The sequence below is a fragment of the Anopheles merus genome, chromosome 2R (assembly GCF_017562075.2).
Source record: "Anopheles merus strain MAF chromosome 2R, AmerM5.1, whole genome shotgun sequence".
In the NCBI taxonomy this organism is placed as follows: domain Eukaryota; kingdom Metazoa; phylum Arthropoda; class Insecta; order Diptera; family Culicidae; genus Anopheles; species Anopheles merus.
In genome coordinates this window covers 1648571-1675052 of record NC_054082.1, presented here as the reverse complement: position 1 = coordinate 1675052, position 26482 = coordinate 1648571, and the positions used below count along the sequence as shown (strand labels likewise).

At 48.9% G+C, this 26482-nt stretch overlaps 9 protein-coding genes across 10 annotated transcripts; 5 read left to right on the top strand and 4 right to left on the bottom strand.

The window, feature by feature from the left end:
- Nucleotides 1-175: 175 nt before the first annotated feature.
- Nucleotides 176-854, top strand: LOC121588144 (DNA-directed RNA polymerase II subunit Rpb4). Its single transcript, XM_041905783.1, has 3 exons — nt 176-345; nt 411-591; nt 680-854. Exons 1-3 carry the CDS (start codon nt 282-284, stop codon nt 852-854), a joined length of 420 nt encoding a protein of 139 aa, XP_041761717.1. The 5' UTR covers nt 176-281.
- LOC121588126 (gamma-tubulin complex component 5-like) lies at nt 818-24723 on the bottom strand. The gene is made up of 5 exons (XM_041905757.1): nt 24641-24723; nt 4129-4372; nt 2264-4054; nt 971-2192; nt 818-910 (listed from the first exon to the last, which is right to left on the bottom strand). The coding sequence occupies exons 2-5, from the start codon at nt 4360-4362 to the stop codon at nt 867-869; spliced, it is 3291 nt and encodes a 1096-aa protein (XP_041761691.1). The 5' UTR covers nt 4363-4372; nt 24641-24723; the 3' UTR covers nt 818-866.
- Nucleotides 4387-5510, top strand: LOC121588138. The gene is made up of 2 exons (XM_041905778.1): nt 4387-4619; nt 4691-5510. Exons 1-2 carry the CDS (start codon nt 4458-4460, stop codon nt 5477-5479), a joined length of 951 nt encoding a protein of 316 aa, XP_041761712.1. The 5' UTR covers nt 4387-4457; the 3' UTR covers nt 5480-5510.
- Nucleotides 5667-10638, top strand: LOC121588125. 2 transcript variants are annotated; one of them, XM_041905755.1, is made up of 3 exons: nt 5667-6017; nt 6577-7112; nt 7178-10638. In XM_041905755.1, exons 2-3 carry the CDS (start codon nt 6709-6711, stop codon nt 10248-10250), a joined length of 3477 nt encoding a protein of 1158 aa, XP_041761689.1. In that variant the 5' UTR covers nt 5667-6017; nt 6577-6708; the 3' UTR covers nt 10251-10638. The 2 variants fall into 2 exon arrangements, with proteins under 2 accessions (XP_041761689.1, XP_041761690.1); XM_041905756.1 differs by lacking the exon at nt 5667-6017 and adding an exon at nt 6035-6420.
- LOC121588129 (cleavage and polyadenylation specificity factor 73-like) lies at nt 11230-13545 on the bottom strand. Its single transcript, XM_041905766.1, has one exon. The coding sequence runs from the start codon at nt 13388-13390 to the stop codon at nt 11318-11320; it is 2073 nt and encodes a 690-aa protein (XP_041761700.1). The 5' UTR covers nt 13391-13545; the 3' UTR covers nt 11230-11317.
- LOC121588132 (probable ATP-dependent RNA helicase DDX55 homolog) lies at nt 13597-15741 on the top strand. Its single transcript, XM_041905770.1, has 2 exons — nt 13597-13819; nt 13881-15741. The coding sequence occupies exons 1-2, from the start codon at nt 13715-13717 to the stop codon at nt 15609-15611; spliced, it is 1836 nt and encodes a 611-aa protein (XP_041761704.1). The 5' UTR covers nt 13597-13714; the 3' UTR covers nt 15612-15741.
- Nucleotides 15640-16033, bottom strand: LOC121588145 (SRA stem-loop-interacting RNA-binding protein, mitochondrial). The gene has a single exon (XM_041905785.1). The coding sequence runs from the start codon at nt 16031-16033 to the stop codon at nt 15752-15754; it is 282 nt and encodes a 93-aa protein (XP_041761719.1). The 3' UTR covers nt 15640-15751.
- Nucleotides 16086-17284, bottom strand: LOC121588139 (methyltransferase-like protein 23). The gene is made up of 2 exons (XM_041905779.1): nt 16857-17284; nt 16086-16688 (listed from the first exon to the last, which is right to left on the bottom strand). Exons 1-2 carry the CDS (start codon nt 16974-16976, stop codon nt 16086-16088), a joined length of 723 nt encoding a protein of 240 aa, XP_041761713.1. The 5' UTR covers nt 16977-17284.
- Nucleotides 17872-26329, top strand: LOC121588123. Its single transcript, XM_041905751.1, has 6 exons — nt 17872-18285; nt 18356-19838; nt 19900-22893; nt 22963-23076; nt 23151-24383; nt 24691-26329. Exons 1-6 carry the CDS (start codon nt 18169-18171, stop codon nt 25410-25412), a joined length of 6663 nt encoding a protein of 2220 aa, XP_041761685.1. The 5' UTR covers nt 17872-18168; the 3' UTR covers nt 25413-26329.
- Nucleotides 26330-26482: the final 153 nt, after the last annotated feature.

Genomic DNA, 26482 nt, shown 5'->3' with positions numbered 1-26482 from the left:
GGCATGTTACCTTTTTTACACGGTTTTAGTTACGCAATAAACAAAACCATAGTTTCCAAGCACCTTCATTGCCTCAACAACGAACAGTCGCAGAACTCAGTCCGTTAAACTAAACACAGATTTTTTGACACATCACGCCAAGCGATGGACGTCAGTGCATTCACCGCAAAGAACGGCTCATAAACAATCCTGCATACAGCAGATTATCACGAGAGGCGGTCGTTTTTGCTGGGTTTTCCTCAAAATATACACTTCTAACGATTTAAACAACATCTCAAACAATGGCAGGATTCAACCCGGTGGATATGGTTGAGGAGGATGCGGCAGATCTTCAGTTTCCCAAAGGTAAAAGTGCTCCGTTGCATCGTTTCTTCGCAAGATTGTGCTGACCCCATGGCGTTTGTTTACAGAGTTTGAAAGTGCCGAAACCCTGCTGATTAGCGAGGTACACATGCTGTTGGAGCATCGCAAGAACCAAAACGAGTCGTCGGAAGAGGAGCAAGAGTTTTCCGAAGTATTCCACAAAACGTACACCTACACGAACGAGTTTCGGAAATTCCGCAACAAGGAAACGATTGCCAGCGTCAGAAGGTAGCCTTGGTTGCTCTAACCAGTTCAATTGGCCTCCGTCCGTCCTTACCATTGAAGTATCTCTGATTTCGTTTGTTTCTAAACACAGTTTATTGATGCAGAAGAAACTTCATAAGTTCGAGCTTGCAGCGTTGGGAAACCTTTGCCCGGCTTCGCCGGAAGAAGCAAAAGCACTGATCCCTTCACTCGAGGGCCGCTTCGAGGACGACGAACTGCAGCAAATACTGGACGACATCGGCACGAAGCGCAGTTTGCAATACTAACGCGACAAATCCTCAGTATGGCACATTGTAACTAAACGCATCAGCGAGCCCCGTAACTGTAAGATATATAAAATGAATACAAGACACACTGAATGGCAAAAGTGCTCCATACTTACGATGTAACTTGTGCTTTCCGTACGCTTCACGACTTAGCAATTTGGCCAGCTGTTGATGACACTTGCAGTACGTTCGCTCCAGTTCGTCCACCTGAGAATTTTCGATGAAATCGCCCATTGTACTGTTGTCCGGGATATCGCCTCGGGCGTCCATTTCCGTGTGCAGTACGGTGTTGTTCCACTCGTCACGCAGAATGTGCACCAAGTTTAACAGGCGCACAATGCCTTCCATGACCGGTTTGCTATCGTCCTGCTGAAAGCAATGATCGAAAATCGTACCAATGTACGACTGATGGACCGTTATCATTTCACTCAAATTATCGGCCAGATCCAGCTTCTCGTCGAGCTGTTCGCCAAACGATTGCAGCACGTGCGTCATCAGATGGGAATGGATGCACTGCACCGAAAATATCATCCAAAACTTGAGCATTGCCAACCGCTTCAGGATCAAATCGAGCATGCCGAAGCTCGCGTAGGGAGGCCGCTTTTTCAACAGTTCCGGAAAGCGCAGCATTTCCAGCGTACCAAGCGCCCATTTCACTTTCAACAGGAACCGAAATACGCTGTTGTAGCTGGCCATCGTGTCTTCGTTGATCATGTTGCTCAAATCGTGACTCGGATTGTACAGCACACGTATTTCGTCGATCGCCAGCAGTACCGTGGTTGTGTCGAGCTTGTAACCAGCGGTACGATTCACTTCGACCGTGAAAAGTGACGTCATGTCGTTGAACCGTGACGCTAGAATATCGTTCAGTTGAATCGTGAGCAGATACGGGTTGGCCCAGTTTTCACCTGCCTCGATCCGGCGGAACAGATCGCTGTAAAAATAATCCATCAAATCGCTCGCCTCGAGCAGCAGCACTTTGCGAATATTTTTCAAATGGTCCATCACGTGGAACTCGTCCTTGTAGATGTACGTGACGTAGTGATTTGCTGCGTGCCGTTTAGTTTCCATGAGATTTTTTATCGCATTAAACAGGACATGCTCGAGCGGTAGCTGCAGGGTAGATATCGAATTAAGCTTCATATACAGCGTGTAAGCGTTCGAGAGCGTTCGATCGGACAGTGCGGCGGAAGACTGAGATGGTTCGGAAGCTTCAGTCCGGCGATAGCTCTCATCCACCAACTGAAGAGTGCTATTGAAGGCCAAAAGCAAGAGATCATCATCACAAACCTCTCGCATTTGTTTCCGAAGATTTTCCACCATGGAATGTTCTCTTTCCTGCAAAGTAAGGAAAACTCGCATTGTCAAAAAAGAAATGTGTGCGCTTTACTAAGCACTTTAGTACGTACCTCTACTGCTAAGGACACCTGCGCATCAGATTCGCAACCGCTCTCCTTGGGATTTTCTGTACGGAATCTTTCCAGCTCGTCTACGATTGATTTCAAAAAACTGGTATAGATCAAATGCTCGTCCGTACCTTGTTCCTTGCGCATATCGCTTATCCTATCCAGCCCGTTCAGAATGTTCAGCGTGTAGCCGGCCTCCAATGAGTGGTGCAGCAACAGCTTAATGATTGGATCGTTTTCAATCACCTCCGAAATGGCCGAACTCACGTAAAAGGAGCGTATTTTGCACTTGGAAAACATCCGGGCCTGATACCCGGTCTGCAGACCGGTGGGAGAATGCTCGCCGTACGTTTTTTCCACCAAAAACTCTTCCCGCCAATCATCGAGACGGCCTTCCGTCCACCAGGTGTCGATCATGTTCATGTAACACTTCAAAGCGGCCAGCAGCAACGCAAAGGCAAGATTTCCCTTCTCAAGGTTGGCGCTTAGCTTGACGCTTCGGAAAAGCCCCGACAGCAGATGGGCGACCGCAATGTGGGCCGGGAATTTGGTCCAGTCCAGCACGGAGAACTTATGGATGTCGTACAGCTTCTTCAGCACAAACAGTTCCGGTTCCAGCTCATGGAACAGCTTAATGATCGTGTGCGACTTGCCTGGTTCTTGCTTGATAAGCTCCTTTTCGTGCCGTATCATCACCGATTCCATGTGGTCCAAAAAGCTTTTCACCCCGGCCGCATAGCATTCGAACGAGTGTGGCGCCGGAAGGCTTCGCGCCGTGTGTTCCAAAATGCTTCGACAAAAGTTTCTCAACCGATACGCGATAGTCATGTACTCGGTAAAATTCAACAGGAACGTCTGTATGCCGTGTTCGGTGGTGCTGGAGAGCGAGACATTTGTGTTGATCCAAATCTGATCGTCATCGATGCGGAACAGCTTGCAATCGACGGGGTTGGTGAACATCCACAGTATCTCTCTCAGAATGCAATACTCCGACACGGTGGAGACGGGATCGCTTTTGAGAAACCCATGCGACACCTTTACGATACGCTCGGTCCAGAAATCGCAAAACGATGCCCCTCTATGTTCGCTGTTTACCTCCACCTTGTATTGAGGATCGTCCCACCAGGCAGACTGAACGTTTTCCTGCAGCCAATCGATGGCAAATTCGTCGCTGAACGTTTCGTAAGATTCTTCCTGCCTTGGTGGCTGAATCTTACTAAACACCACCATTTCAGTGGACTCAGCGGTCTTACCATCCTCCAGCTTGTTGGCCACCTCAATCGATTCAACCTCCACCTCCTTCTGCTCTATACTGTGATAGTATCCCGAGGCACTCTCCTCTAAATCACTCCAATCACTCAGCTCCGAACCTTCATTATCATCGCGAGGTTCGAGCGGAAGATTGTCCTCGAGCAGCTCTGCAATTAGTTCTTCCCGTTCCTTGTCCTGCAGTTTGACTTCCGCTGGTTCAGGTTCAAACAGTACCATCGTTTCCCCCCTCCGCAGACGTTCCTTTAAAGCTCCGACTGGATTGTACGCAACAGTTAGAAGAAATAGCACTATCGACCAGTGTATGTCGTGCACATAGTGATCCAAACACGCCGGATCATTGATCAACTCCTCGTAGCACCGGCGCAGGTGACCAGCCTCCGTGGTAAAGTTGGTAATTTCCATGTTTTCTATAACCGCCTCAATCTTTCTCCGTATTTCATGACTATTTACCGACAAGTACCGGTCGCTTCTTATCGTTCCGAGGGTGAAATTATAGCAAATACTGAAGTTCTCCTCCGATTCCTGAAAGAGAATGCAATCCGGCAAGCTGTATTCGGAGGTTTCCGACCTAGCGAAAAGAGGGCCAAAATACTCACACTAAAGCCGGTCAAGGATTTTATCAATTCGGGGACATGCTGTAGCACCAGGGCTTCCACTTCCGCCAGCATGGTCGACATGGCTTGCTTTTTGTTTTTTCCAGTTCTCACAAACTTTAAGCATGTACAATTTCCAACACTTTTCTTCCGATGCGAACTATTCGTAGCGTTGCGGGGTTTTCGCTGTTTTGTTGTGATTCCTTTCTTTCGCGTGACTTCGTCGAAGAGCACCATTTGACAGTTGCTGTCAAACGAAACCGCCCGTTTTTTAGCATTTGCAATGAGCAGAAGAGAAATAATGTTTGAAAAATAATAAAAGCAAGGCGGAGATGGATTTTCAATTCAAATACGAGTGTTTGTGCACGAGCCCCAAGAGCATAAGAGTTAACGATATTCACAACACCGACTATCAACGGCGAATAAAGGAACGCATGAACGAAATCGTCGATCGATCGTGGGACGAAACGGATCCCAGCATCCTTTCGCAGTTGGTAGGCACCAGTGGACCAACAGGATATGCGGTATGAGTTTAACGTGATTTTTGTCCTTTTTTGTGTTTCAGACAATGCTCTCCCAATGCATCCCGCTTACCAGCAATCTCAATGCGATCTTACCGGACATTACCATCCCCGATCGTGAAAAAGGATTGGCGATCATGAAAAGCGTAAGCAATACATTGCCGCCTTCCGGATGTAGTTGCGCTTGTGAAGCAATATCCAACGTATTATCCACCGTGCTGGACGCAGGGTTGGCGGAAGTGAACATCGAACCACTACGGGAGCAATCCCTGCTGGAAAAAGTACAACTATTAAAACCGTTTGTGCCAGCGTTCCACGACGATGTTTCCTTGTGCAACTTCTTCATGCGTGCCTGGAAACAGGCCGTTCGGTTTTATTGTCCTAGACTGGTGGGCGAGCTGGCGCAAGTCTACCCACAGTTTCTCGAGCCACTCGTAGACGCACTGATGAAAGTACAGGACGCCGATTACGGGTCGCTGCAGCTGCTGAAAGAATTCCAATTTCTAGCCCGTTGTCTTACGATAGGCGAATCCTTCTATGCCATATTGTCATATCTTGCCAAGCAGGACCGCGTTCGTGCCCAGCCCCTGATTAGCGCTTGCATTCGCTCTGCCAAGGACCAGGTGTCCAGCAAAGAGTACTACGCACTATTCCCGCCGGCAATTAGACCCTACGCCATCGTAATGAACGAGATTATCAATCCCAACGATACCGACGTCGAAATGCTAATCGGTCAGTTACGAAGCGAGCGTCCTCACGAGTACAAGATTCTCATGATGATTTCCCCCGTGTTTTACTGTCTGGACGATGCATTGCCTGAAGCAGCTAGCTGAGCGGAGATTAATTAAAAATTGTAAATAAAGCATGTGAAAAAAAAGGATCCAACGCTCGAAGTATTCTTGTGCCTTCGATTGTACACGCACGAACAGCTGTAAACTGTTTTCGTGTGCGTTTTCACTTTCTTCTCCCTTCGCCTACTGGCTCAAGTCACTTTCGACTTCGACACAGTTGTCCGCTTGTTTCACATTTGACAGCAACTGCCAGCAAGGGGACGAAATTCACAACACTGCTAATTCTGTGGAGGTGAAGTGCATCGTGAATGTGTGTGATTCGGAAATAAACCATCGGAGCCTGGAACTGTTTGCCAAAGATGAATAAGACGCTAAACTAAAGTACTTAAGAACAGTGCCGTGTGTGTGTGTGCAAATCCAAACTGTGCCTACTCTCCCGCAAAGTGACCAAATCGATTCGTTAGTTTCGCCGTGCTGGCTCGCCTGCTGTGTTGTGTTCGGTCCAAGAACTACGCAAACGATTTACACTATCGGACAGAAGAAGCAAAAAAAACAACAATCGCATCTCGATCTGCAGCAGGTAAGTGGCAGTCGGTACGTGTAGAATCCCGTATCCAGATATCATTGCTCGGCAAGGACGTTCGTGTACGGCCACAGATTAGCATTTGTGGCAGCCAGGTGTCTGTGCATGTTTCATCATGCTGCGTGTGTGTGTGTGTGTTTTTTTTTTTATTGTTCCGCTGACGTAGCGATGGTCTGACGGGCAGGGAGAAGCGCAGCTGTTATTTACATTGATCCAGTTTCATCTCAAGCTCCCGGACAGTGCGCCACTGCAGACGCAGTGCGATAGGCCACCAAAGACAACGGACAGGCCAAAGCGGACGGAGCGATTGCGGAGTGTTTGTTTCCACTATCTTCTACGATTGTGTTGCCATCCACCCACGCAGCGAACGGGGTTTGCTTCGTGGGCTTTATCGGTCAATGTAAACAAAAAGTCCAGTTATGATTGCATCTCCCCCCCGCCCTCTCCCCCCTTCAATCCACCTTTCATCTCGTATCTAGGTGCTTACACGCCGCGCTGAACGCTGCTGTTACTGATTTCACGCATGCAACGCGTCGCCTACTTTTCCTCTTCGCAGGTAGTGCTGCTAGCCAGCCATGGGGAATGACGACTGAGCCCGACGACTGAAGGAGGAGAGTGTTCCAAAGGCGGGGGGGGGGGAGGAAACAAAGATAGCCTGCTTATCGGGTTCGGAGCCGCGACGTGTGTGATGCTGAAGATGCCTCAGTCGACGACCAATCAGCATAATAGTGCTGGTGCTGTAAACGTGTGCAGTTCCCACCAGCAACAGCTCCCGTTCGATACAATCACTGGAATGGCGAATGATTCGAGACAGACGGTGGCTGCCGCAGCAGCCCACAGCACCACCGGGCATGGTACGAGTGTGGCTCCGCGATCTAGACCGAAACCAACTCAACAGCACACGTCGAGCACGCCTGCGATTGGACTGACGCTGGCAGCGATACCGCTGAATCCCTCGCCGAAAAACGTCATTTCGCCCATTCCGGCAGCAGTCGTCGAGTGCGACAAGTTTGTGGCCAACTTTGACGATAAATTTCTGGGCGCTTCGATGCCGAGGCACAGTCCAGTGGACGGAGAGGCAAACAGTTTTAAGTAAGAAAAAGTGAAAACATACAAAACAGACAAATTCCGTTTTAAAATCCATTTTTTGCTTTCAGGTTCAGTGTACCATCGGCCGCAGTATCACCTGCCGCTCTGCTGTCTCCCTTTGAGCAGGATCCAATGTCCACATCCACCACGGTGTCCATTCGCCCGCGGCCAACAGTGCTGTCGCACTCGCACTCGCAGCATCAGCACCAGCAGCACATACTAAGCAACTCAAACAGTGAAAAATCGCTAGTCTCTCCGTTGTCCGGATCGTCGACATGGAACCCGTTCGGAGATCCTTCGCCTTTCAGCCCTATCTCGACGCTGACGGAAGATCAACTGTTTGGGGCGGAATTCGATAAACTACGCCTCGAAGGCAGCCAAACGTCTATCGTGACCTCACCGGAGGAAATGAAATCGGACCGATGCGTGTCGTACTGGGGCTCCCAGCGGGGATCCCTTTCGCAAGCCCTCTCTACGGGTATGATTGCTGCTTCGAACGGAGCCTTGGCGGGCAAAGATTTGCTCACACTCGAGGAAGATCCCTTCGGTTCTGCTCCGTTTACGCTGCCGAAACGATTCAAACAGAAAAGCAGCTCTGCAAAGCTGGCATCGAAAATAAGCGATCGCTGGCGCTATGCCGTGGGCAGTGGACAGGGAGGCACGGGCAAGGAAAGCTTGATACAAAACACCCCTACGGAACCATGTAGCAGCAATGGCATCGACGTGGCGGGCTTGAGCAGTGCCCACAAGGACATGGACAAACCCGCGCTCGGACCAAAGAACCTGAAGCTAGACGATCTCATCGGCAGTGGCGAGAAAGGTTCGCCCAGCTTCATCAAGCTACCGCTAGACGATCGTAACAAGTACGAGAAGCTCAACTCTAACGACATCACATCGGACGACAGCGATTCGGAATATTACTCCGAATCCGTCGGATCTCTAGCTCTCGGCGTGGGCAGCACGGTCGGTGGAGCTGGTGGCGTTGGTAGTTACGCAGGCCACATGCACCCCGGCGCCACCGGCAGCACCGGAGGAGGAAGTGCAAAGAAGCACAGCTTCAAGCAGTTTGTGGAGAGCAACATTCCAGAAAAATTGCAAGCCGTATACCATAAGGTGGACAAGAGTCAGATGAAAAACGTGCAGCTGGTAAAAAAGCTGCGCAGCAAGGTGGCTCACGCCGGCAAAGACTCGTCCTCACACAGTGCAGCGGCAGCAGCAAAGGGAGCTGAGCGCCGATCAGCGAAAAAGGGCGGAAGTCGCGAGCAACCGAATGCACCGCAGAATGGTAATGCTTCCGACGATGATTCGATCGGGTCGGCATCGGATCTACGGGCGAATGATGATTTCCCGGAGGGAGATGAAGCGAATGCGAAGGTTCCTGCCTGTGAACCGGCCCGCCGAAAACCGTTCGGACGCGGAACGTTCGGCGGTGAGGGAAGTGTGGACGATTGCATCAGCGAGAGCATCAAGACGTGCGGTTCAAGTGCCTATCACGCGGAGTGCGAAAGTGTGACCACCAACGAGGACAACACGAGCCGAATCGTGACCAGGGTGCGCGTCAAAAAGCGGGACCACATGGACTCCAAGCACAGCGTTATCGATGAGGACGATTCCGCGGAAGAGGACATGATTCAGGGCGAAAAGCCGCTGCTGTTGGACGATGAGCTGGACTATGAGTCGGCCGCTGAAAACAATACCAGCGGCGAAGAGGTCCTGATGGATCCGTTCACGCCCGAGGACGATATTGCCGCCAAGAAGCGCGAATGCATTAACGAGGACGAAGAAGCGGAAGCCGAGCTTGACCCGTTTGCGATGGCGCCCTTCCGCAAACCGTTTGTGCCAAAGCGGAACAGTGTCATCAAGTTCCTACCCGAAGTGCATCCCATCCCAGAGCACTGTCCGACCAATGGGGGTGCCGAGTTGCTGCCCAGTGAGTTCGTCACTTCCACGCCGATAAAACCGGCAGCTGCAATCAGCTACGAACCTGCACCAGCGACGTGCAACGACTTGTTCGATTTGAACATAGCCCCTACCACAACGACGCAGCGCGAAAAAAGCTCCCCCAATGTTCGGCGCGATCTGTTTGGACTTGAACCGTTTCCAGTCGCTCCGATAGTTCCCACAGTACCGGCCACATCGCCTGGAATAATTGCCTCTCTGCCGCCTAGTGTCATGGTAGCTTCTCCGCCTACAGTAAGCAACGCTGTAAAGCATCCAATGAAAGCTCCTGCCAGAATGACACCTCAGGAACCAACAATCTCACGCGTAACTCTCGAGTCCGGTGGAGTTACCTTAACTCACATTATTCCTCATACCGGTACAGCTTTACCAACGATCCCCATACTGCCTATACCAGTAGCAGCAGCAGCAGCAGCAGCACCTGGCACCGTGCCGACAGCTTCACCATCCTCTGCATCTCTATCCACGATAGTGACTAGCCATTCCGCATCCTACAGCAGTAACCTGCACCATGCAGTTACAGGACAGCAATACCTGAATGCGAGACGCGACTATGTAAATTTCAGCCAAATTCCCTCGCACAGCGTGACCTCCATTTCGCCGGATAACAACTACGTAAACTTCTGCCCAGAGGACGAGGAAGACGATGACGTGCGTAATCTCAAGTCGGACGATTACGACGACAATAGCAGCGATACGGTTGTGAAAGTGTCCTCCAAAGGATTTCTGACGAAAAAACAGAAGGTCAAGTATAACCATCTGCAAGAGAAGAGCAGTGGCGGCAGCACCGGTCATGGGCGCAGTGACGAGCTGGCCAGTAGGCTCGGGCAGAAGGTGAAGGCTAACGTCAGTGGCTACCGCAAAGCCGTGCTGGAAAGCGGCGTCGCAGTGATCGGAAAGAGCAAGAAAGACGACCAAACGTCCCGACCGGCGAAGGGAAGCTCAAAATCAAGCACGAAAGCGATGGGATTCAGCAACATGAGCTTCGAAGATTTCCCCTCGGATGAGCTGGCGGATGAGTCGGTGGGAGCGGCCGATGGTACTACCCGGCTGACGACGGGCGTCGCCGGCGGAAAGCTGCTGAAGATGGCCCCGTTTGAGGTAATCCGGAACGAAAAGATGCTGCTGGAGGCAGAGAAAAAGTTTGGCTCACTGAAGCGGCGGAGCAACCCATTCTCCTGATTGTACGCCGAAGGATATAAGAAGCGGAAATGAAGAAGTACATTATTGCTTCATTATTTGTACAACTGTGCTTGGAATGGCAACTACTACGGCTCCGGAGAGCATGCATGGTCTGGCTGGCAGACCGTTTGGCTCTTGGAGAAAATTGATCAAAAAATTCGCTAGAAGTAAAACAGCATGGGCACGATTCTTTAGAAGAACTCGCGACATGCACCGAACCAAGAGACTGGAAAGCTTCGTAAAGATGAGTGAAAAATAGTACTTTCAAGTTAGCGACAACACACTGATGCACCTGTAAACCGCTGTAGGAGTTTGGCTCGGAATGGCGCAATGAGCTAAAGGCACGAGCACACAGCACGGATAGGACAGAGCCTCATCGATCCAGAAGATTAGGCTGATATTTTATCTAGGCGTTATTACCAAACTGTAGAATTATGGTATTGTACATGTATTGTGTGAGTGGTTTGCTTGCACCCTAGAGAGCAATGTGGTGGTATGCTGTTTGTGTGGACAAGTTTCACACGTTTGTTTGTATTATTTTGAATTATCTTAAGCTATTTATTATAGTTTCAAATACAACTGAGTCAATGGGGTAGCGTAGCGTAGGTCTTACAGTAGGATTGTAGGATGCAATAGGCAGCCCGGAAGGCAGGCGGCAGCTACATACATATGTTCAGTATTATCAGGTAGCCAGGTAATACGCAATGTGCATTTCTCTTCACGTCATCAGTTAATCCCGTATCAAAATTAGTACGCCTTGTGCAACAGTTTTGGGTTAGTAATCGTGGCGTGTGGCGCAGGGACAAAGACAAAACAAAATCCAGAAACTTAACCTTGCCTCAAATGCTAATCCACCTCTAATTCCAAGTTTATACAGACTGCAAACTGGAAATATTCTATAAACGCAATCCCTGTACGATCCGTATATAGTATATAATACGTATGTGAATACATATATATTTATATAAATTACTCCAAACGTGTTGTTTTTTTTGTTATGGTTCTATATGGTAAAGTTTCTTTTATTTGCAATTGTAAGACAAACTTCGCCTCTCGCTCCCTGCTCTCTACAGCAGTAAACTTTGCCTGAGCTTGCGCACGGTCATGTACACCGTCTGATACAGCTGCTCGTCCTGGTCGCATTCGACTTCGTGCGTCTGCAAGTTGATCACGATGCGCTTTCCCCGCACCGTCACCGTTAGCCGGTCCGAATCGATGAACTTCTCCATCGACTGCTCGCCGAACAGTTCCTGTAGCGTTTCGATCAAACAGTCCTGGTAGTGCTTTTCGTCTACCTTCGACATACGCGTCCCGATGACGCTGCTGCCCGCAATGTCGCACTGCAACAGGCAGGCCATCACCATGTCCGCATACATGTCGTTTACCGGTGTCGCCTGCCATTCCAGCGTAACGATCTTGCCGTCCGCCGTAAGATCAATGCAATCGCACACCCGCAGCCGGGCCGTCGCTGTGCTTCCCTCTGGTATGGGGTTTTCCACGACCGATCCCGGTCCACCGGCACGCTCTAGCAGCAGCTTCAGCACTACGGTCGACCCGGGCCAATGAATGCTTTGCTTTTGTGTCACGATCGACATGCTCATGTCGGTGTACTTGGACAGATCGGTCGGTGCCAGCAGATGGTACTTGAACTCACGCTTTACCAACACCCCGCTCAATCGCTGACAATCGGCCGGTTCCCCTACGGCCAGCGTTCCCATTACTTTGGCCGTTTTCTCCCCCCGGAAGTACAACTCTACCGGTTGCGTGTTGCGCGGGTTGTGGAACGTGATTTGTACTTTCGGGTTGGCTTCGTACTCGCGCATCAGGGCCGACTTCAGACGGCCCATCTCGTTCTGTTCTCCGTGCACCAGCACCACGTGGGTGGGTTGCAGAAGGCGAATGAATTCGCTCGTTTGTTGGTAGTCCGTGTGTGCGGAGAAGGAAATGTAGTCCACGGACATGTTCAGTGGCAGCTTCTGGCCGTTCATGCTGGTGATTTCTTCCGGCTCAAAAAGGATCGTCTTGGCTAGCGTCCCCTCGACACAGTAACCGGCTATGATGACACCGTTCTTCGGATCGGTACACCACGACTCGAACAGCTCGCGGGACAGCCCGCTCTGCATCATGCCGGGCGACGCCATCACGACGCACGGTCCGACATCGTCGAAGTGGTCGATGCCCTTCAAGTTCGAGATGAATCGAAACACAAACGGATTGTTGATGGCAATCTGACGCCGGATCTTATCGTTCATCGCGTTGATGTACGTCTGGTACACGGCCATACATTTCTTGGCCAGCGAGGATGCGTAATAGATGGGAATTTCCTGCAGATCCGGATTTTGACTCCAGTACTCGTCCAGTATGAGCAGCAGCTCCTGCGCTCGGCCAAGCGCGAACACCGGAATCAGGCACCGGCCACCCTGCTGGACAATCTTTTGCACGAGCGAGGTGAATCGATTCTCACGATCCTCGCGCTTCTCGTGTATGTGCGTTCCGTACGTGGACTCGGTGATCAGCACGTCCGGGCGCATGGCCGGAATCTCCGCCGCCATCAAATGCCGATCCTCCTGGCGGGAAAAGTCGCCCGTGTACAGCACCCGAATGCCGGCGATTTCGATCATAAACATGGCCGCACCGAGCACGTGGCCCGCGTTGTACGCCCAGAACCGCACCCCCAGAATGTCACGCTCCTCGTGGAAATTGATCGTTTCGATCTTCTCCATGCTGGCCTCCAGATCCGCCTCCGTGTACAGCATTTGGTCGGTGGAAATGTTGCTCACCTTAATGTAATCGGACAGCATCCACCGGTAGATGGCCTTTGTAGCGTGCGTCATAAAGCATCGGCCCTTGAAGGAAGTCTTCTGCAGAAACCAGGGCAGCGCACCGCAGTGGTCCAGATGGAAGTGAGAGATGAACAGCAGATCGATTTGATCCGCATCGATCAGATCGACGAACGGCAGTGCATCCATCCCGGACAGACCGGGATGGATGCCGCAGTCCAGCATGATCTTTTTCCCCTTGAACTCCAGCATGATGCAGGATCGGCCCACTTCCTGGCCCGCACCGAGCGGGCGTATCACCATCAAATCGCTTTCCTCCTTCAGCAGCCGTGCCCCGTTCGACGCTCGCTTTTGAGCCATTGTGTGCGCTGAAATGCTGTTGCTGTGGCGATCTTTTGCCGGTCTTTTTGTGGGATAATTGAACTCTGCGTCGTGTAGTGAAGCGTCGATAAACACACAATTTTCACCACCAGATTTGTTTTGGCGTGTAGCTGCTCGGGGCCTCCGCCGGCTTGCTATGTGTCAAACGACAAGCAGCTGCCGCTGTCAAACGGTGTGTTTGAGGTAAACACGCGGGCACGTGCATTTGTGTTGTGTGGAACTGCCGCAGAGAGTTGTGTGATTTTTAGAGGGGAAATTTAAACATCCATCCTCAAACATTCAAAAAGTGCTCCACATGTAAAGATGCCACGACCGAGCGGCAAATGGACCGAGCTGTCCACCCCACTAAGTGCGCCAGTGCTCGAGGTGATAAAACGGCTCGGGTTCAATAAGATGACACCGGTGCAGGTAGTACGATGAAAATACCGAATTGCTAGCTTCTTCTCTAACCGAGGCGTGTATTTTACAGGGAGCCACCATTCCCCTGCTCTTGTCCTACAAAGACGTGGCAGCAGAGGCAGTGACGGGTTCGGGAAAAACGCTAGCATTCCTCGTCCCTCTGCTGGAGCTGCTGCTCAAACGGAAGCGAAGCGAGGCATGGAAGAAGCATGAAATCGGAGCCGTGATCGTTTCGCCCACGCGCGAACTAGCCACTCAGATTCACGACGTGCTGTCCGAATTTCTGGCCCACGATGAGTTGAGGTGCTTCCGGCAGAAAATGCTCATCGGAGGAAACTCGGTAGAGGAAGACGTGATGTCGATCCTGAAGCAAGGTGCCAACATACTCGTTGCCACACCCGGTCGCTTGCAGGATCTGTTCGAACGCAAAGGCGATCTAAATTTGGCTGCAAAGGTCAAGAATCTGGAGCTGCTTGTACTGGACGAGGCGGACCGCCTGCTCGACATGGGATTTGAGGCGACAATCAACACGATCCTCGCATATCTGCCTCGCCAGCGCCGTACGGGACTGTTTTCGGCAACACAAACCAAGGAGGTGAAGGATTTAATGCGCGCCGGTTTACGCAATCCCGTGCTGGTGAGCGTCCGCGAGAAGGCGACCACAAGTACGCCGAAGCTGCTGCAAAATTACTACCTGATCGTCGAACCGGAACAGAAGATGGTCGCTATGCTCGAGTTTATAAGCCTGCAACAGATCAAGAAAGCGATGCTGTTCTTGCCAACGTGCGCTTGCGTTGAATATTGGTCCGTTGCTATGGCGGCCCTGGTGCCCTCGATGCAAGTGCTGGGGCTGCACGGGAAAATGAAATCGCAACGCTTCGGAATACTGCAGTCGTTCCGCGAGGCCGACAGTGCGCTGCTGCTCTGCACCGATGTGCTTGCCCGTGGCGTCGACATTCCCGAGGTGGACTGGGTACTGCAGTGGGATCCACCGTCCAGTGCGGCCGCATTTGTGCATCGTGTAGGCCGCACCGCACGCCAGGGATCGGAAGGTAATGCGCTAATTATGCTGCTGCCGACCGAGGACGCTTACGTGGACTTTCTGACGCGCAATCAAAAGGTTTCCCTCAAGGAGGTGGAACTGGAAATTCCCGAAGCAAGATTGGCGGAAACGTTACGCACACTGCATCAGCTGCAAAAGACGGATCGCGCCACATTCGATCAAGCCAATCGAGCGTTTGTGTCGCACGTGCAGGCGTACAGTAAGCACGAGTGCAATTTAATCCTGCGATTGAAGGATCTCGATCTCGGTAAGGTAGCGACCAGCTATGGACTGTTGCAGTTGCCCCGCATGCCCGAGATGAAGCCACAGTTCAAGGAAACGTTCCAAGGACCAGAACAGCTGGTGGACGTATTCAAGCTAGTGTACAAGGATAAGCAAAAGCAGGCGTCATTTCAGGCGAAGCTGAAAACGTACGCCGAGACAGGCGAATGGAAGGGAAAGAAGAAGTTGATCCGCAAGAAAACGATACCCTGGGAGCAGGCCAGCAAGGCACGCGAGGAGCGGAAGGAAATCCGTAAGAAGCGAAGGGAAAAGAAACAGGTGCGAAAGGCCGCCATCGAGGCGGGTGAAGCAGTGCCGGCCAAAAAGAAACGGACCAAATATTCACAGGAAGACCTCGAGGAGCTGGCCAACGATATTCGATTGTTGAAAAAGGTGAAAAGGAAAAAAATCACCGAAGAGGAGTACGACGACAAAATGGGCATTAAGGATGGGGATGGTTTGGATGACTCTGAATAAAGAAGACGCTTATAACGCGGCACACGGATTACAGCTAAATAATGTCTCTATTCAACGAAATCATGAAACGAATTCGACTCTGTAACTATTTAAAACAAATCATTCTTCTTTCGCTACGTAGCTAGTATTTACGTTTAATTTTAAGAAGAGGCAGGTTGCAAGTCCAGCACACGTCCCTCGAGCACGTGCAACCGGTTGTTGGTGGCATTGGTGAAGCCCTCCCGCGTACTGAACACGATGAACCCGTAGCCGCGACTGATGCCGGTCGACTTGTCATAGATTACGTTAGTCGAATGGACGTGACCGTACTTGGAGAAGTACGTTTTCAGCTCCTTTGTGCTGACCGTCCACGGTAGGTTGCCCACGAACAGTTTTTGCACCCCTCGGGCGATGGTACTGGCGGCAGCAGTGGTGGAAGACATGGCAGTGTATCTGTTGTGGCTAATCACTCGACTGACCGACGACCGTTTGATTTTATCCGATAGGCTTTCGTACTATTTCCAGCAAGTGCACGGTATGGTTGCCCATCAACTCTTGCGGGTCGACACCGAGATCCTCGCTCAGATTGTCCAAGCTAATCACGGAGCACACCAGGTCCCACTTTTTGAGCAGATTCTCGATACACCAGTCGGCGCTCCGTTCCTGATAGGTGCAGATGAATTTCGCTCCCGGATTCGCCTCGAGTATGAATGATATCGTCACTAGGATTTCTTCAAACACCGACGGGTCGTAGAACACGTCCGAGCCGAGGATCAGATCCAGTGGGCCGAGCTGCAACACCTGATCCAGAAACAGTCCCCACGTCAGCCCGATAACCTCGATGTCCTTGCCCGGGCCGGGCACTAAATTGTTCAGCCTGCAGCAGCGTTGGATGTGTTCCAAGGTTTTCGGTAGCGTACTGCAATCGCTGAGTGTTACGTGAGCCCCACACTTGGCAGCCAGCAGACCCGGCAGCGCTGTGCCGGCTCCTATCTCCAGTATCCGCTTGTTGATGAGCGAGTGCCGCCGTTCCCAGAGAAACCACGCCAACACCGGGGCAGAGGGCCAGGTGTAGAACGAATATCCTGGCAGTGGAAGCTGCAAAGCAACGGAATCCAATAGAAACTTATTCTCCGCGTGGGGTGCGTGGTTCGCAGATCGCGCTTTGACACTTGGCCAGAACGCAAGCGTCAGCCCAACAGCAAACAAAATCAAACAAATACCGTACACAAACACTTTTCCCAATGCCATCAGTGCGCAACTTACCTCCGGTATGAGTATTTCCAGCTTTTCACCCACATACGAGGCCCCGTGCCTAGATTTGCTACCGAAAACAAACCTTTTTATCTGCTCGCCATCGTTTTCCATTTGTTGGAATTTGGTCATTTTCGTCCAAACTGACCCTTGTTTGGGCTATTGTACTCATTTCACACTGGTCGGCCACTAGGACATGCACACGGTAAAGCGACGGGTATTATTTATGCCGCATGGTTGTTATTCAGTTTGTTTGCGTTGTAGTGCAATTCCTCCCTCATCATACTGAAGCCGAATGAAATAGAATTGGCGAAGGTTTGCAATCCATCCCAAATGTAATTGAGAAAAAGGCGAACGGAATGAAAAACTAAAAAACTTTGTCAATCAATCGTGCTGGCACCACGGGCATGGCTGCGTCGATCCAGAGCTCTTTCACACCGGACGAATGTGACAATTCGCGCGTTCGACAAATGTAGCTCAGTATGGCTGTAGCTCAATATACCGAAATAGGCACGAACTCTCGAGACACTCGCGAACTTGACAGTTCAAATGACTTGGCTAAACAAAACGTGTAGAAATGTGTTAAATACAATTGTTTTCTAGTTTTGAAAACATTTCCATTAACCAAAACATTTAAAAAAACCCTTTTTCACAAAGTTTTTGATTTTTAATTTGAATGCGCAACTGACAAAGTTCGTGTGAGGTTCACATCTGCAGCGTGCGCGAGAACCACGAACGGTCTGATTTTCGTTCATAAATTTGGAAATGAGCTAAGTTCGTCGAACGCGCGAACTCTCACATTCGTCCGGTGTGAAAGAGCTCTCAAAAAATTCGTTTACATCACCATAGTTGAGTTGAAGTCGAAAACCAATCAAAACAAACCCAATGCAAATTCTACTGCTCAAGCCGGCTTCAAGCGCGTTCTTGGAATTACATACACAAACACCCGGATTCAATCGTACTCGAACCGGAAGCATAGGAAAGGTGCACAAAAGCACAATAAACAATAATAAAAAAATATAAAACACCCTCGTCTGGCAAGCTGTCACTATCGCGAGGCTTTTTGTAGGGATAAAAGTATCCTAAATTTGGGGAGATTTCTTGAAAAATGTTCCGTAACAAGTAAATACAACTGCTACAGCTACGGAATAATGAAAGTGATTCCCGTTTAACACAACAAACCGTAAACGGCATTCGAATGGCACTGTGAATAGATTGCGACTTGGTGGAGAAGCTTGGCAAATCCGTGGCCCAGGAACTAATTGCAATTAGATGTTAATTAATGTAATGCTTCACCTGGAACCATCCGAAATCTGTATGCAAAATGCGAATGAAGGGTATCACACTATCGGCTATACTGGAGCAAGGAGCGACACGGCGCCGTAAATCACCTCCCAAAGAAGAATGTCCGAAAAAGCAAAAACGTGACTCTTGGCGAAAGGTAAACAACGGATTTGAATGTGGCATGGTGTGTCCTTCGTTTGCTAATTATCCTTTATTTGCCTTTTTAGATAGCGGCAGTATTAAACAAGTGCGAAAGCAAACGTACCCATGACGAGGTACGACTGTTGGAGAGTGAGCCGGAAGTGGTAAAACAAATTCTCGAGCGCCGCAAACGCAATGTAGAGTACAAGGAGCGCGTACTGGAAACGGAGGATGAGCCGGAAATTATCGAAAAAAAGGCGCTGAAGCTAGCCCAAGCGATTGCCAAAGCGAATCATCTGATCGTATATACTGGGGCGGGAATAAGTACGTCCGCTAAAATACCAGACTATCGTGGCAGCCAAGGAATATGGACGCTGCTCGAGCAGGGCAAAGACATAGGAGAGTACGATTTGTCTCTGGCCGACCCCACCTTCACCCATATGGCGCTCTTTGAATTGCACCGACGGGGCATTCTAAAGCACGTACTGTCACAAAACTGCGACGGTTTGCATCTCCGTTCGGGGTTGCCTCGCTTTTCCCTCTCGGAGGTGCACGGAAATATGTACGTGGAGGTGTGCAAGCAGTGCAAACCGAACGCCGAATACTGGAGACTTTTCGACACGACCCAGTTCACCGCACGGCACTACCACAAGACGAATCGTAGATGCCGACGCTGCGGTGGGCCCCTGATCGACACGATCGTGCATTTTGGCGAGCGCGGCCAGCTAAAGTGGCCCCTGAACTGGGCCGGCGTTACACCCCACACAGAGAAGACTGATTTAATCCTGTGCATTGGCTCGAGCCTAAAGGTGCTTCGGAAGTATACGTGGTTGTGGGCCACAGATCGGCCCATCAAAAAGCGGCCTAAGATCTTTATAATCAACCTCCAGTGGACGCCGAAGGACAAGGTATCGACGCTGAAAATTAACGGTAAATGCGATCAGGTGATGATGCTGGTTATGAAGCACCTCAACATAGATGTGCCGGTGTACAACCGTCTGAAGGATCCAATATTTGCTCACGCAACTTTGCTGCTGGCCGACGAACAGCACACTGCTTCACAGCCAATGCTGAAGAAAAGCACTGCCACCACCAAAGAAGAAAACACGGAGGAATCAGCGAGCAGCGAGCGAGAGAGCGAAACTAAACCAGAAACGAACCTTTCTGCTGGTACATGCGCATCTGCACAGCAAATATACCTAAACAACTTAATCCTTGCTCAACAGCAGAAAATTAGTACCAATTACAATATACTGCTAAGCACGGCGGGTCGTTCAGAATCGCGGGGATCCCTCGGGCCCGGCCATTTACCTCCCCTGGTACCCTGCTTGACGACATCTAGCGGTGCAGATCAAACGAAAAGCGAACCGAACAACAATCCGACCACAAGCAGTGAATCTAAATCACCTCCATCTTCTCCTCCTGCGAACGTGATAAAAATCGACACCGCATCGAATCTGTTCGGAAATCTACGACACGTACTGACAACCATGAGCTCTGTAGGATGTTCTGGCCTCTTGGACAGTAAACCACGGCCAGTCGATGAAGCTAAGAGTGCGGAAAAACTAGGTAAGTGTGAACTACGGTTCATAAATAATACTGTAAACGCTTACGTTAACTTCTTTTTTAGTACAAGTTCCCGTGCCACTATTGCTACAGCCAGGTGTAACATTAGTTCAGCAACAAGTAAAGGCAGAAAGCAAGAATATTCCTGAAAAGAGTGCTTCAAACTCAGGTGTTCTCAACAAGTTGCCATTGTGTAATAACATACAACTTATCGTGAAGCCGGTAGTTGTAACCAATCCGCCGCCTGGTTTGGTGCCACTAAACCAACACCGTCCTGAAAATGTAAACCCATCATCAAGTTTCGTGTCCTCTGGTACTGCAGTAAATGAAGCAGAATCAAAGGTAAATAGTGTACCAAAAGTGGAACCTATAGAAGAAACATCAGTAGGATGCAAAACTGTGCCAGAAAAGCATTTGCAGGAGTGTGTCATCGAACACGATGAAATAGGAATAAAAATGAAAACAGAAGGAAATAAAAATGAAAACATAGCTGTGACGGCTCCGGAACCCATTAAAATCAAACTGGAATGCACCCAGGAGAATGGCATGAGAGAAGAAATTCCTGCAATGGAAGAAGGTATGGATAAACCGACATGCGTTAAAGATGAATGTCTTGTGGATACAGCGATTTCAACCACATCAGTACCAAACGTGTGCGTAGATGGACACGAGAAAGTAAATTCTTTCGGAAGGCATATCCTTGGAACCAAACAAGAGGACAGCACTGAAATAGAACCGAAGATAGAAGTGAACAAAAGTTCAGAAAACACTCTTGACTCGAAACCGGAAAGGGGTGGAAATTCACAGGAAACTGTAACTGCTTCATGTACAGAATCTGCAATGGAACTAGCCGATAATATTAACGAATTAAAATGCAGAAAGCATGAAGAAAATGTCGTCTCTTTCCCCGATATTATCGAATGCATTACGATTGATTCATCATCTTCAGAGAGTAATTCTGGGGAGAACCAAGAGATAGACTTTGACGCAGATATCCCATGCTTTGCCGTTGGCACTTCTACTGTAGGTTCGGAATCAGGCACAACACTTGCAACGGTTATGAATGAACGGTCAGATGATAAAGAGCATACCGAACAACTCGGTGATAAAGAAACCAAGCATGAGGAAGAAGAACGTGGGGAAGATGACAAAATGGTAAAAAAAGAACTGTTACCGACACCGCATTCAGATAATACAAAAGAAGGTGAAAAGTCAAAGAAAGAGTCATGTATTGGATCAGATGTACAACCAGTAGGCACTTTATCGATGTCTGTGGAGAATGATAGCTTCGTTGGAAATGAAAATATGGCTTCAAATTCCGGAGCAATTTCCGATGCTATCGTCGCATGTGAGTTAGATGAACTGAGACACAGTGCTACAACAAACCTGGAAAGTGAAAGTAAATCATCATTTAGCAGGAGTTTCCCGGAATATGAACACGCAAAAGAAGCAATTAGTAGGACAGAAGTTAGTCCTTCGCATTCACCGAAAAAGAATGAAGACCAGATCGATTGTCGGACTGACGGCAATTCACTAAAGGAACATCTAAGAATATTAAGCAAAGAGACTGGTGCCCCAAATTACAGCCAAGAATTGGATGAACCAGTGTCTCGTTCTGGTAAGGAGTCCTCAAAACAAGCTGAGTTTCCAAACGATCCAACACCAGATACTTCTGAAGATTCCAAAGCAAGCAACACAAAGGATTCTTTGAGTGAAACAACAAACTCGCCAGATGAGGATGTCATAAGCAGCCAAGAGCATGATGTGGCCCTGAATGCAGAAAATGTTATTGATTGTGAGTCGTATGAGCCATCCAAAATTGTTGAAGAAGTGACCAAAACTGGCCCACACACAGAGACAGTAGTAGAAGATTTATCGGTTGGTGAATTATCTGCTAAAGGCAATTCGAATTGCAAAGCTGAGGAAATGCCGTCACGCCATGAACAAAATCATTGCACAACTGTCAACCATTCAGATCAGTTGGAAGTGTCGAAGTTGTGTGATGTTTCGAACATGATCAACAACGAAGACGATCGGACAAGCTCGACCGGGGAAGAAACAGTCACTGTTGCTGCTGAACAAGAAATAGCGATAACGAAGTCTTTTGGTAGGGAAGAGGCAATGATCGATCTGGGCAGCGAAGAGTCTTGGCGCAGATATGAAACATTCGATGATATTGAAATGATTCCAGCAGATTTATGTGTAACACCAACAAAAGAACCTAAAAGTGTTAATGCAACAGCCAACACAGACAGTATCCGGGACGTTGATCCTGATTGGAAAGACGAGAAGGTTCAGCATGATTCATCTGCGGAGGAAGTTGTATGTCACAGACCAACTGACACTAAGACGGATTCGGAAATCGTCCAGTCAAATGCTTTCTCCAATGTTATGTTGCGATCAACTGATGTAGAATCAAAGACGGTTCTTGCTCCACAATCAATCGATGCAGACGAGAAGGACCATCACTCAAAGGACATATGTGGTGAACTGGCCAGTATTGAATCAAACGATGTTGAGTCTTTATCTCCCGAAAGTAAGTGCTTAGAAGAAGATGCTTTGGATAATGTTGATTGTCGTAATGAAAGTGAACAGGAATCACCGGTTGGTGATGTACCGTTAAAGTATGAACCTGGTAACTCTCCGGAAGTTACTGAAATTTCTGCACGACTGGTCACGAGGAATGCATGTTCTCCTTTGAAAAGTGAGTTTTATCCAGAGCATATCGATCTGACTGCCAGTGATCCAGAGCTAGATCAAGCTGGAACAACACAAAACAATGATCAGATTGAAACGATCAGCGCAATGGATGATACAGAAGAAGGCTCAGCTAACAAAAGAACTTCCGAAGAGGAACTTCCATCAGAACATCCTGAAATTAGTACCGATGTTTTACCCATGGATCAAGACGAAAGATCTTCCAATTTCATCCCTCAGCCGTTGGATGAACATGCTCTGAACGAAAAAGACGATCCCAACGAGCAGATGAACGATACGAATAGAAAGGAGGATTCGATGTCAATTGAGTCCGACAACTTTGCTGGACCTTCTACAAAAGGTGAGTAGACATCATCAAAAACGCCCATATATATATTTTTTCTAATCCATACCATAATGTTTTCCGCAGATTTTCCAAGTAACAGAAACGATATCCAGGAACACATTGAACAAAGTACAGCTTGTGCAAAGGATGTTGCAATGTCAAGTAAATGTGACACCTTAATTCAACCTTCCACAGAAAGTAAGTTCACATTAGACATGGATTACAAGAGTGAATTAAATATATAATGGCATACATTGTTTCTCTCGTACTAGGAAACAATCCTGAAACCCTGCAGTGTATAGCAACGAGTACAGAGTGTGCCCCACAGCAATCGTCACAGCTCAAGCCCACACCGCAGCAAAATATGGTAAAAGTTGTGCTTAGCAATAGTGCGCTGTTAGAACTGTACGAAGCAGCCCCAAGATTCGCCGAAGTTTATCCGCCAGCACTGAAGTTGATAGCGCCGATCAAATATCAACTGCCGACACAAGTGGCTGCCAAAACAGCCGAACCCGTTATTGATCTAACGGAAGATGAAGTCCCCAAAAACGATAAGACTGATGTGGTTAACCAGGAGGAGCAGAATTCTGCACAACCTCCAGTAACAGTGCATACGCCGGCCTCTAAACCGATGCAGATGCCATCCGCATTGCTGCTCACTGCACCGATGCACTGTAATGCGCTCAAAGTCACCCCCGCACCAAACGGTGCTGGTCATATTGTTCCACCAACACCAACCGCTGGCGTGGGAATGACTCCATCGTTCATACCTTTTCAAGCTGCCCTTACACCGAACGCGACCGGTGTGGCCGCGTACATGCTAAAGAACAATAGCTTCATCAGCACGCAGGCAAGATTCCCGAACCTGTTAGGTTTCCCTACCGGAATGGGTACCAACTTAGTGCTGCTGACAAGCCCACTGAAAAGTCAAATTGTACCCGATAACGTGCCGACGTCTGCTTGCTCTTCAACGACTGCCACTCCAACCACACCCGCAAAATCCTTCCGACTTGAGTCAGACGAACAGACGGACGACGATGACGAGAGCCGAGTGAAGAAGCGGCGCTCTAAGCGTCTCGAGTCCGTGCGTTTGCATAAGCAGCTCGCAACACCGGAAAAGACGGACTCCGATACGGATACTACGATCGATCAGTCACCACGGGAACGGCGAAGAAGCAATCGCTCCAGCCGGTCCCTGGATGGGGCAAACGAAAGTGACGAAATGGGTGAAAGTAGTTGTGGTGGTGGTGGACGGTCACGTAGTTTCCGCATTCGCCGGAAGCCGGAGTTTTTGAACATTAAGCATCCAGAGAAGAAGAAGAAACGGTCGAATGACGAATCGTCAGAGACGGCCACGTGCTCGAAGCCTGCGGCGAGCGAACATGTAACAACGACAGCGGCGACAACTTCCACCACGGCTGGCCGGTTATTTACGATAGCTGCCCCAGTAGGCTATTTCCAGGCTCCATTCGCCACAACAATTGGGACGAGCTCAAATGCTGCAAGTAAGTAACTTTGAACGATAAAATGTATCATTAATGCGTGCTGGGTTGTGCAAAAACAAACAAAAACACCTCTTGATAGCGTTGTCAGCAAAAGTTCGTTGATACGGTACAGTACGTGCCGATTTTCTACAACATTGATACCATAAATGGAAAAAGTTATTTGCATTCGGGAAAAACGAAGTGTATAAGGTCATTTGATAAAGCAGTAGCAACGACAACAAAATCATAATTTAAATCATCTCACAATAATTACTCACAACAATACCCAAATTGATCGTATTCTTCGTTCTCTTTCTTTGCTAACCAGTTATTTCGCAACAGGAAAAGTACAAACGTATCCTAACGTACTACAAGACCGCGATCCAGCAACACCAACAACAGACCAGCACCGCGAACGCCGCCTTGCCACAATGGTACGACGTGAACTACGCCTACTCTGGTCTGCACAGCATTATTCATCCACCGCCGCCGGACGTGAACCTGTGGGGCTGTGGCTCGACTTTGAAGCTGGAACCACAGCAACCGCTGGAAATCGAGTGTAAATTTTGCTTCGAAAACTATTCCCAACACAGCTGCCAATTCTATCCCCCGCAGCCGGCAGAGTTCACGGTCAAATCATACCGCCGCGGCAAGACGGTGGTCTGCGAATGTTGTGATTTTTCTGACGGTGAAAGCGAAAAATATCAGCCAGACATGCCGGAAGCAGCAGCGTCCCTAGCATCGACATCGAAAGCCCCTGCCGGTGACGGTGGTGGGACCATTTCCTCCTCTTCTACCGTTGAGCGAACCGATTTGCAAGAACAAAAACGACGTCCGCTGGCAGACGAAAGATCGAAGGAGGCGGACGCTAGAGTGACCAAGCGAGCGAAGTGTGAGTCGGAGTCGGCAGTGGGCGATAGTGCGTCACCGTCCAGTGTCACTAAAAATGGAACCAATGGTGCTGTGCATAGGCCCAAGGTCAAACCGGGCTGGTACGGGAAGGGCTACCGGAAGCACCTGCGGCGCAAGAAGCGCACAAGTCAAGGGTGAGAAGTTGAGCCAGGTAGTAAGTAAATTTACGTTTAGTTTGTGTGTTTGTCCTTGCTCTTCGACAAGGGCAGGGAAAGTAGTTTGCTGTAATTATTTCCTCAAGGTTAGCGTGCTCTTCAGCTCTATGGAACGAAAGATAGAAATAGGAAGGTGCCTTGAGTTAAGTGATAAGGGCCAACTTAAACCTGGATTGTACAGTTTTTCTTGCTTAATCTTGGTGTATGTTTATTTTACACCACAGTGTATGTGTGTGAAATCTACATTTGTAACATTTTCCTTTGAATGTTCCTTTTTTCATAAGAATTATCGATCGATCGATTTCTGTACATACTTGCTTCGTAAGTGACGATACTCAAGCTCATCCTACTCCTTCATCGATTCCCTCGCGGAAAAATTATGACGTAAAGAGAAATAGATTTGTAGTCCAGCAGCACACAGGACAGCGGTTGAAACGTTTAATTAATTACATAAACGTGCGACCTGTTTTGTTTGTTTGTTTTTTACCTCCAAGCGTTAAAAGCGATCTCAACATATTGCCCTGTAAAATAGTTTTCAATCTTTCATGCGTGTATTTTAAAGCTGCTGCATAAGCTATATTCCATCTTCCACATTTTGAATTGAAACGTTCGGATCCCATCTTACACGTGTTGAAAATTAGAATGAAAAAAAAAACGACAGCAGTGGGAGCAAAGTTTTGATCAGTTCTATTTATTTCTCTGCATTTATGCTCCGGCGATGTTCAGTCGTCAGTGTTTTGAAGGAATTCGGAAGTTTCAATGTAGACAAGCTAGCAGTGGTGAGAACTAAGGTAAGAGTAAAATCAGCCAATTGGCCATGCTGTGGTGGTGATGTGCAAGTGGTACGAATAAAAACCAACTCCATTCAAAGTGCAACTTGATTAAGTCATACCATATTCCATTCCGAAAGCAAGCCAAACCATATTTGATCATTCACTTCACTTCACAACTCAGCCATTCAAGGCAATTTGGTGGGCTGAAATAAATTTGTCGCTCTTAGCGTCCAGATGGCGAGACGTGGGACGTTTTAGCTGGCAGAAATGGTCATACAGG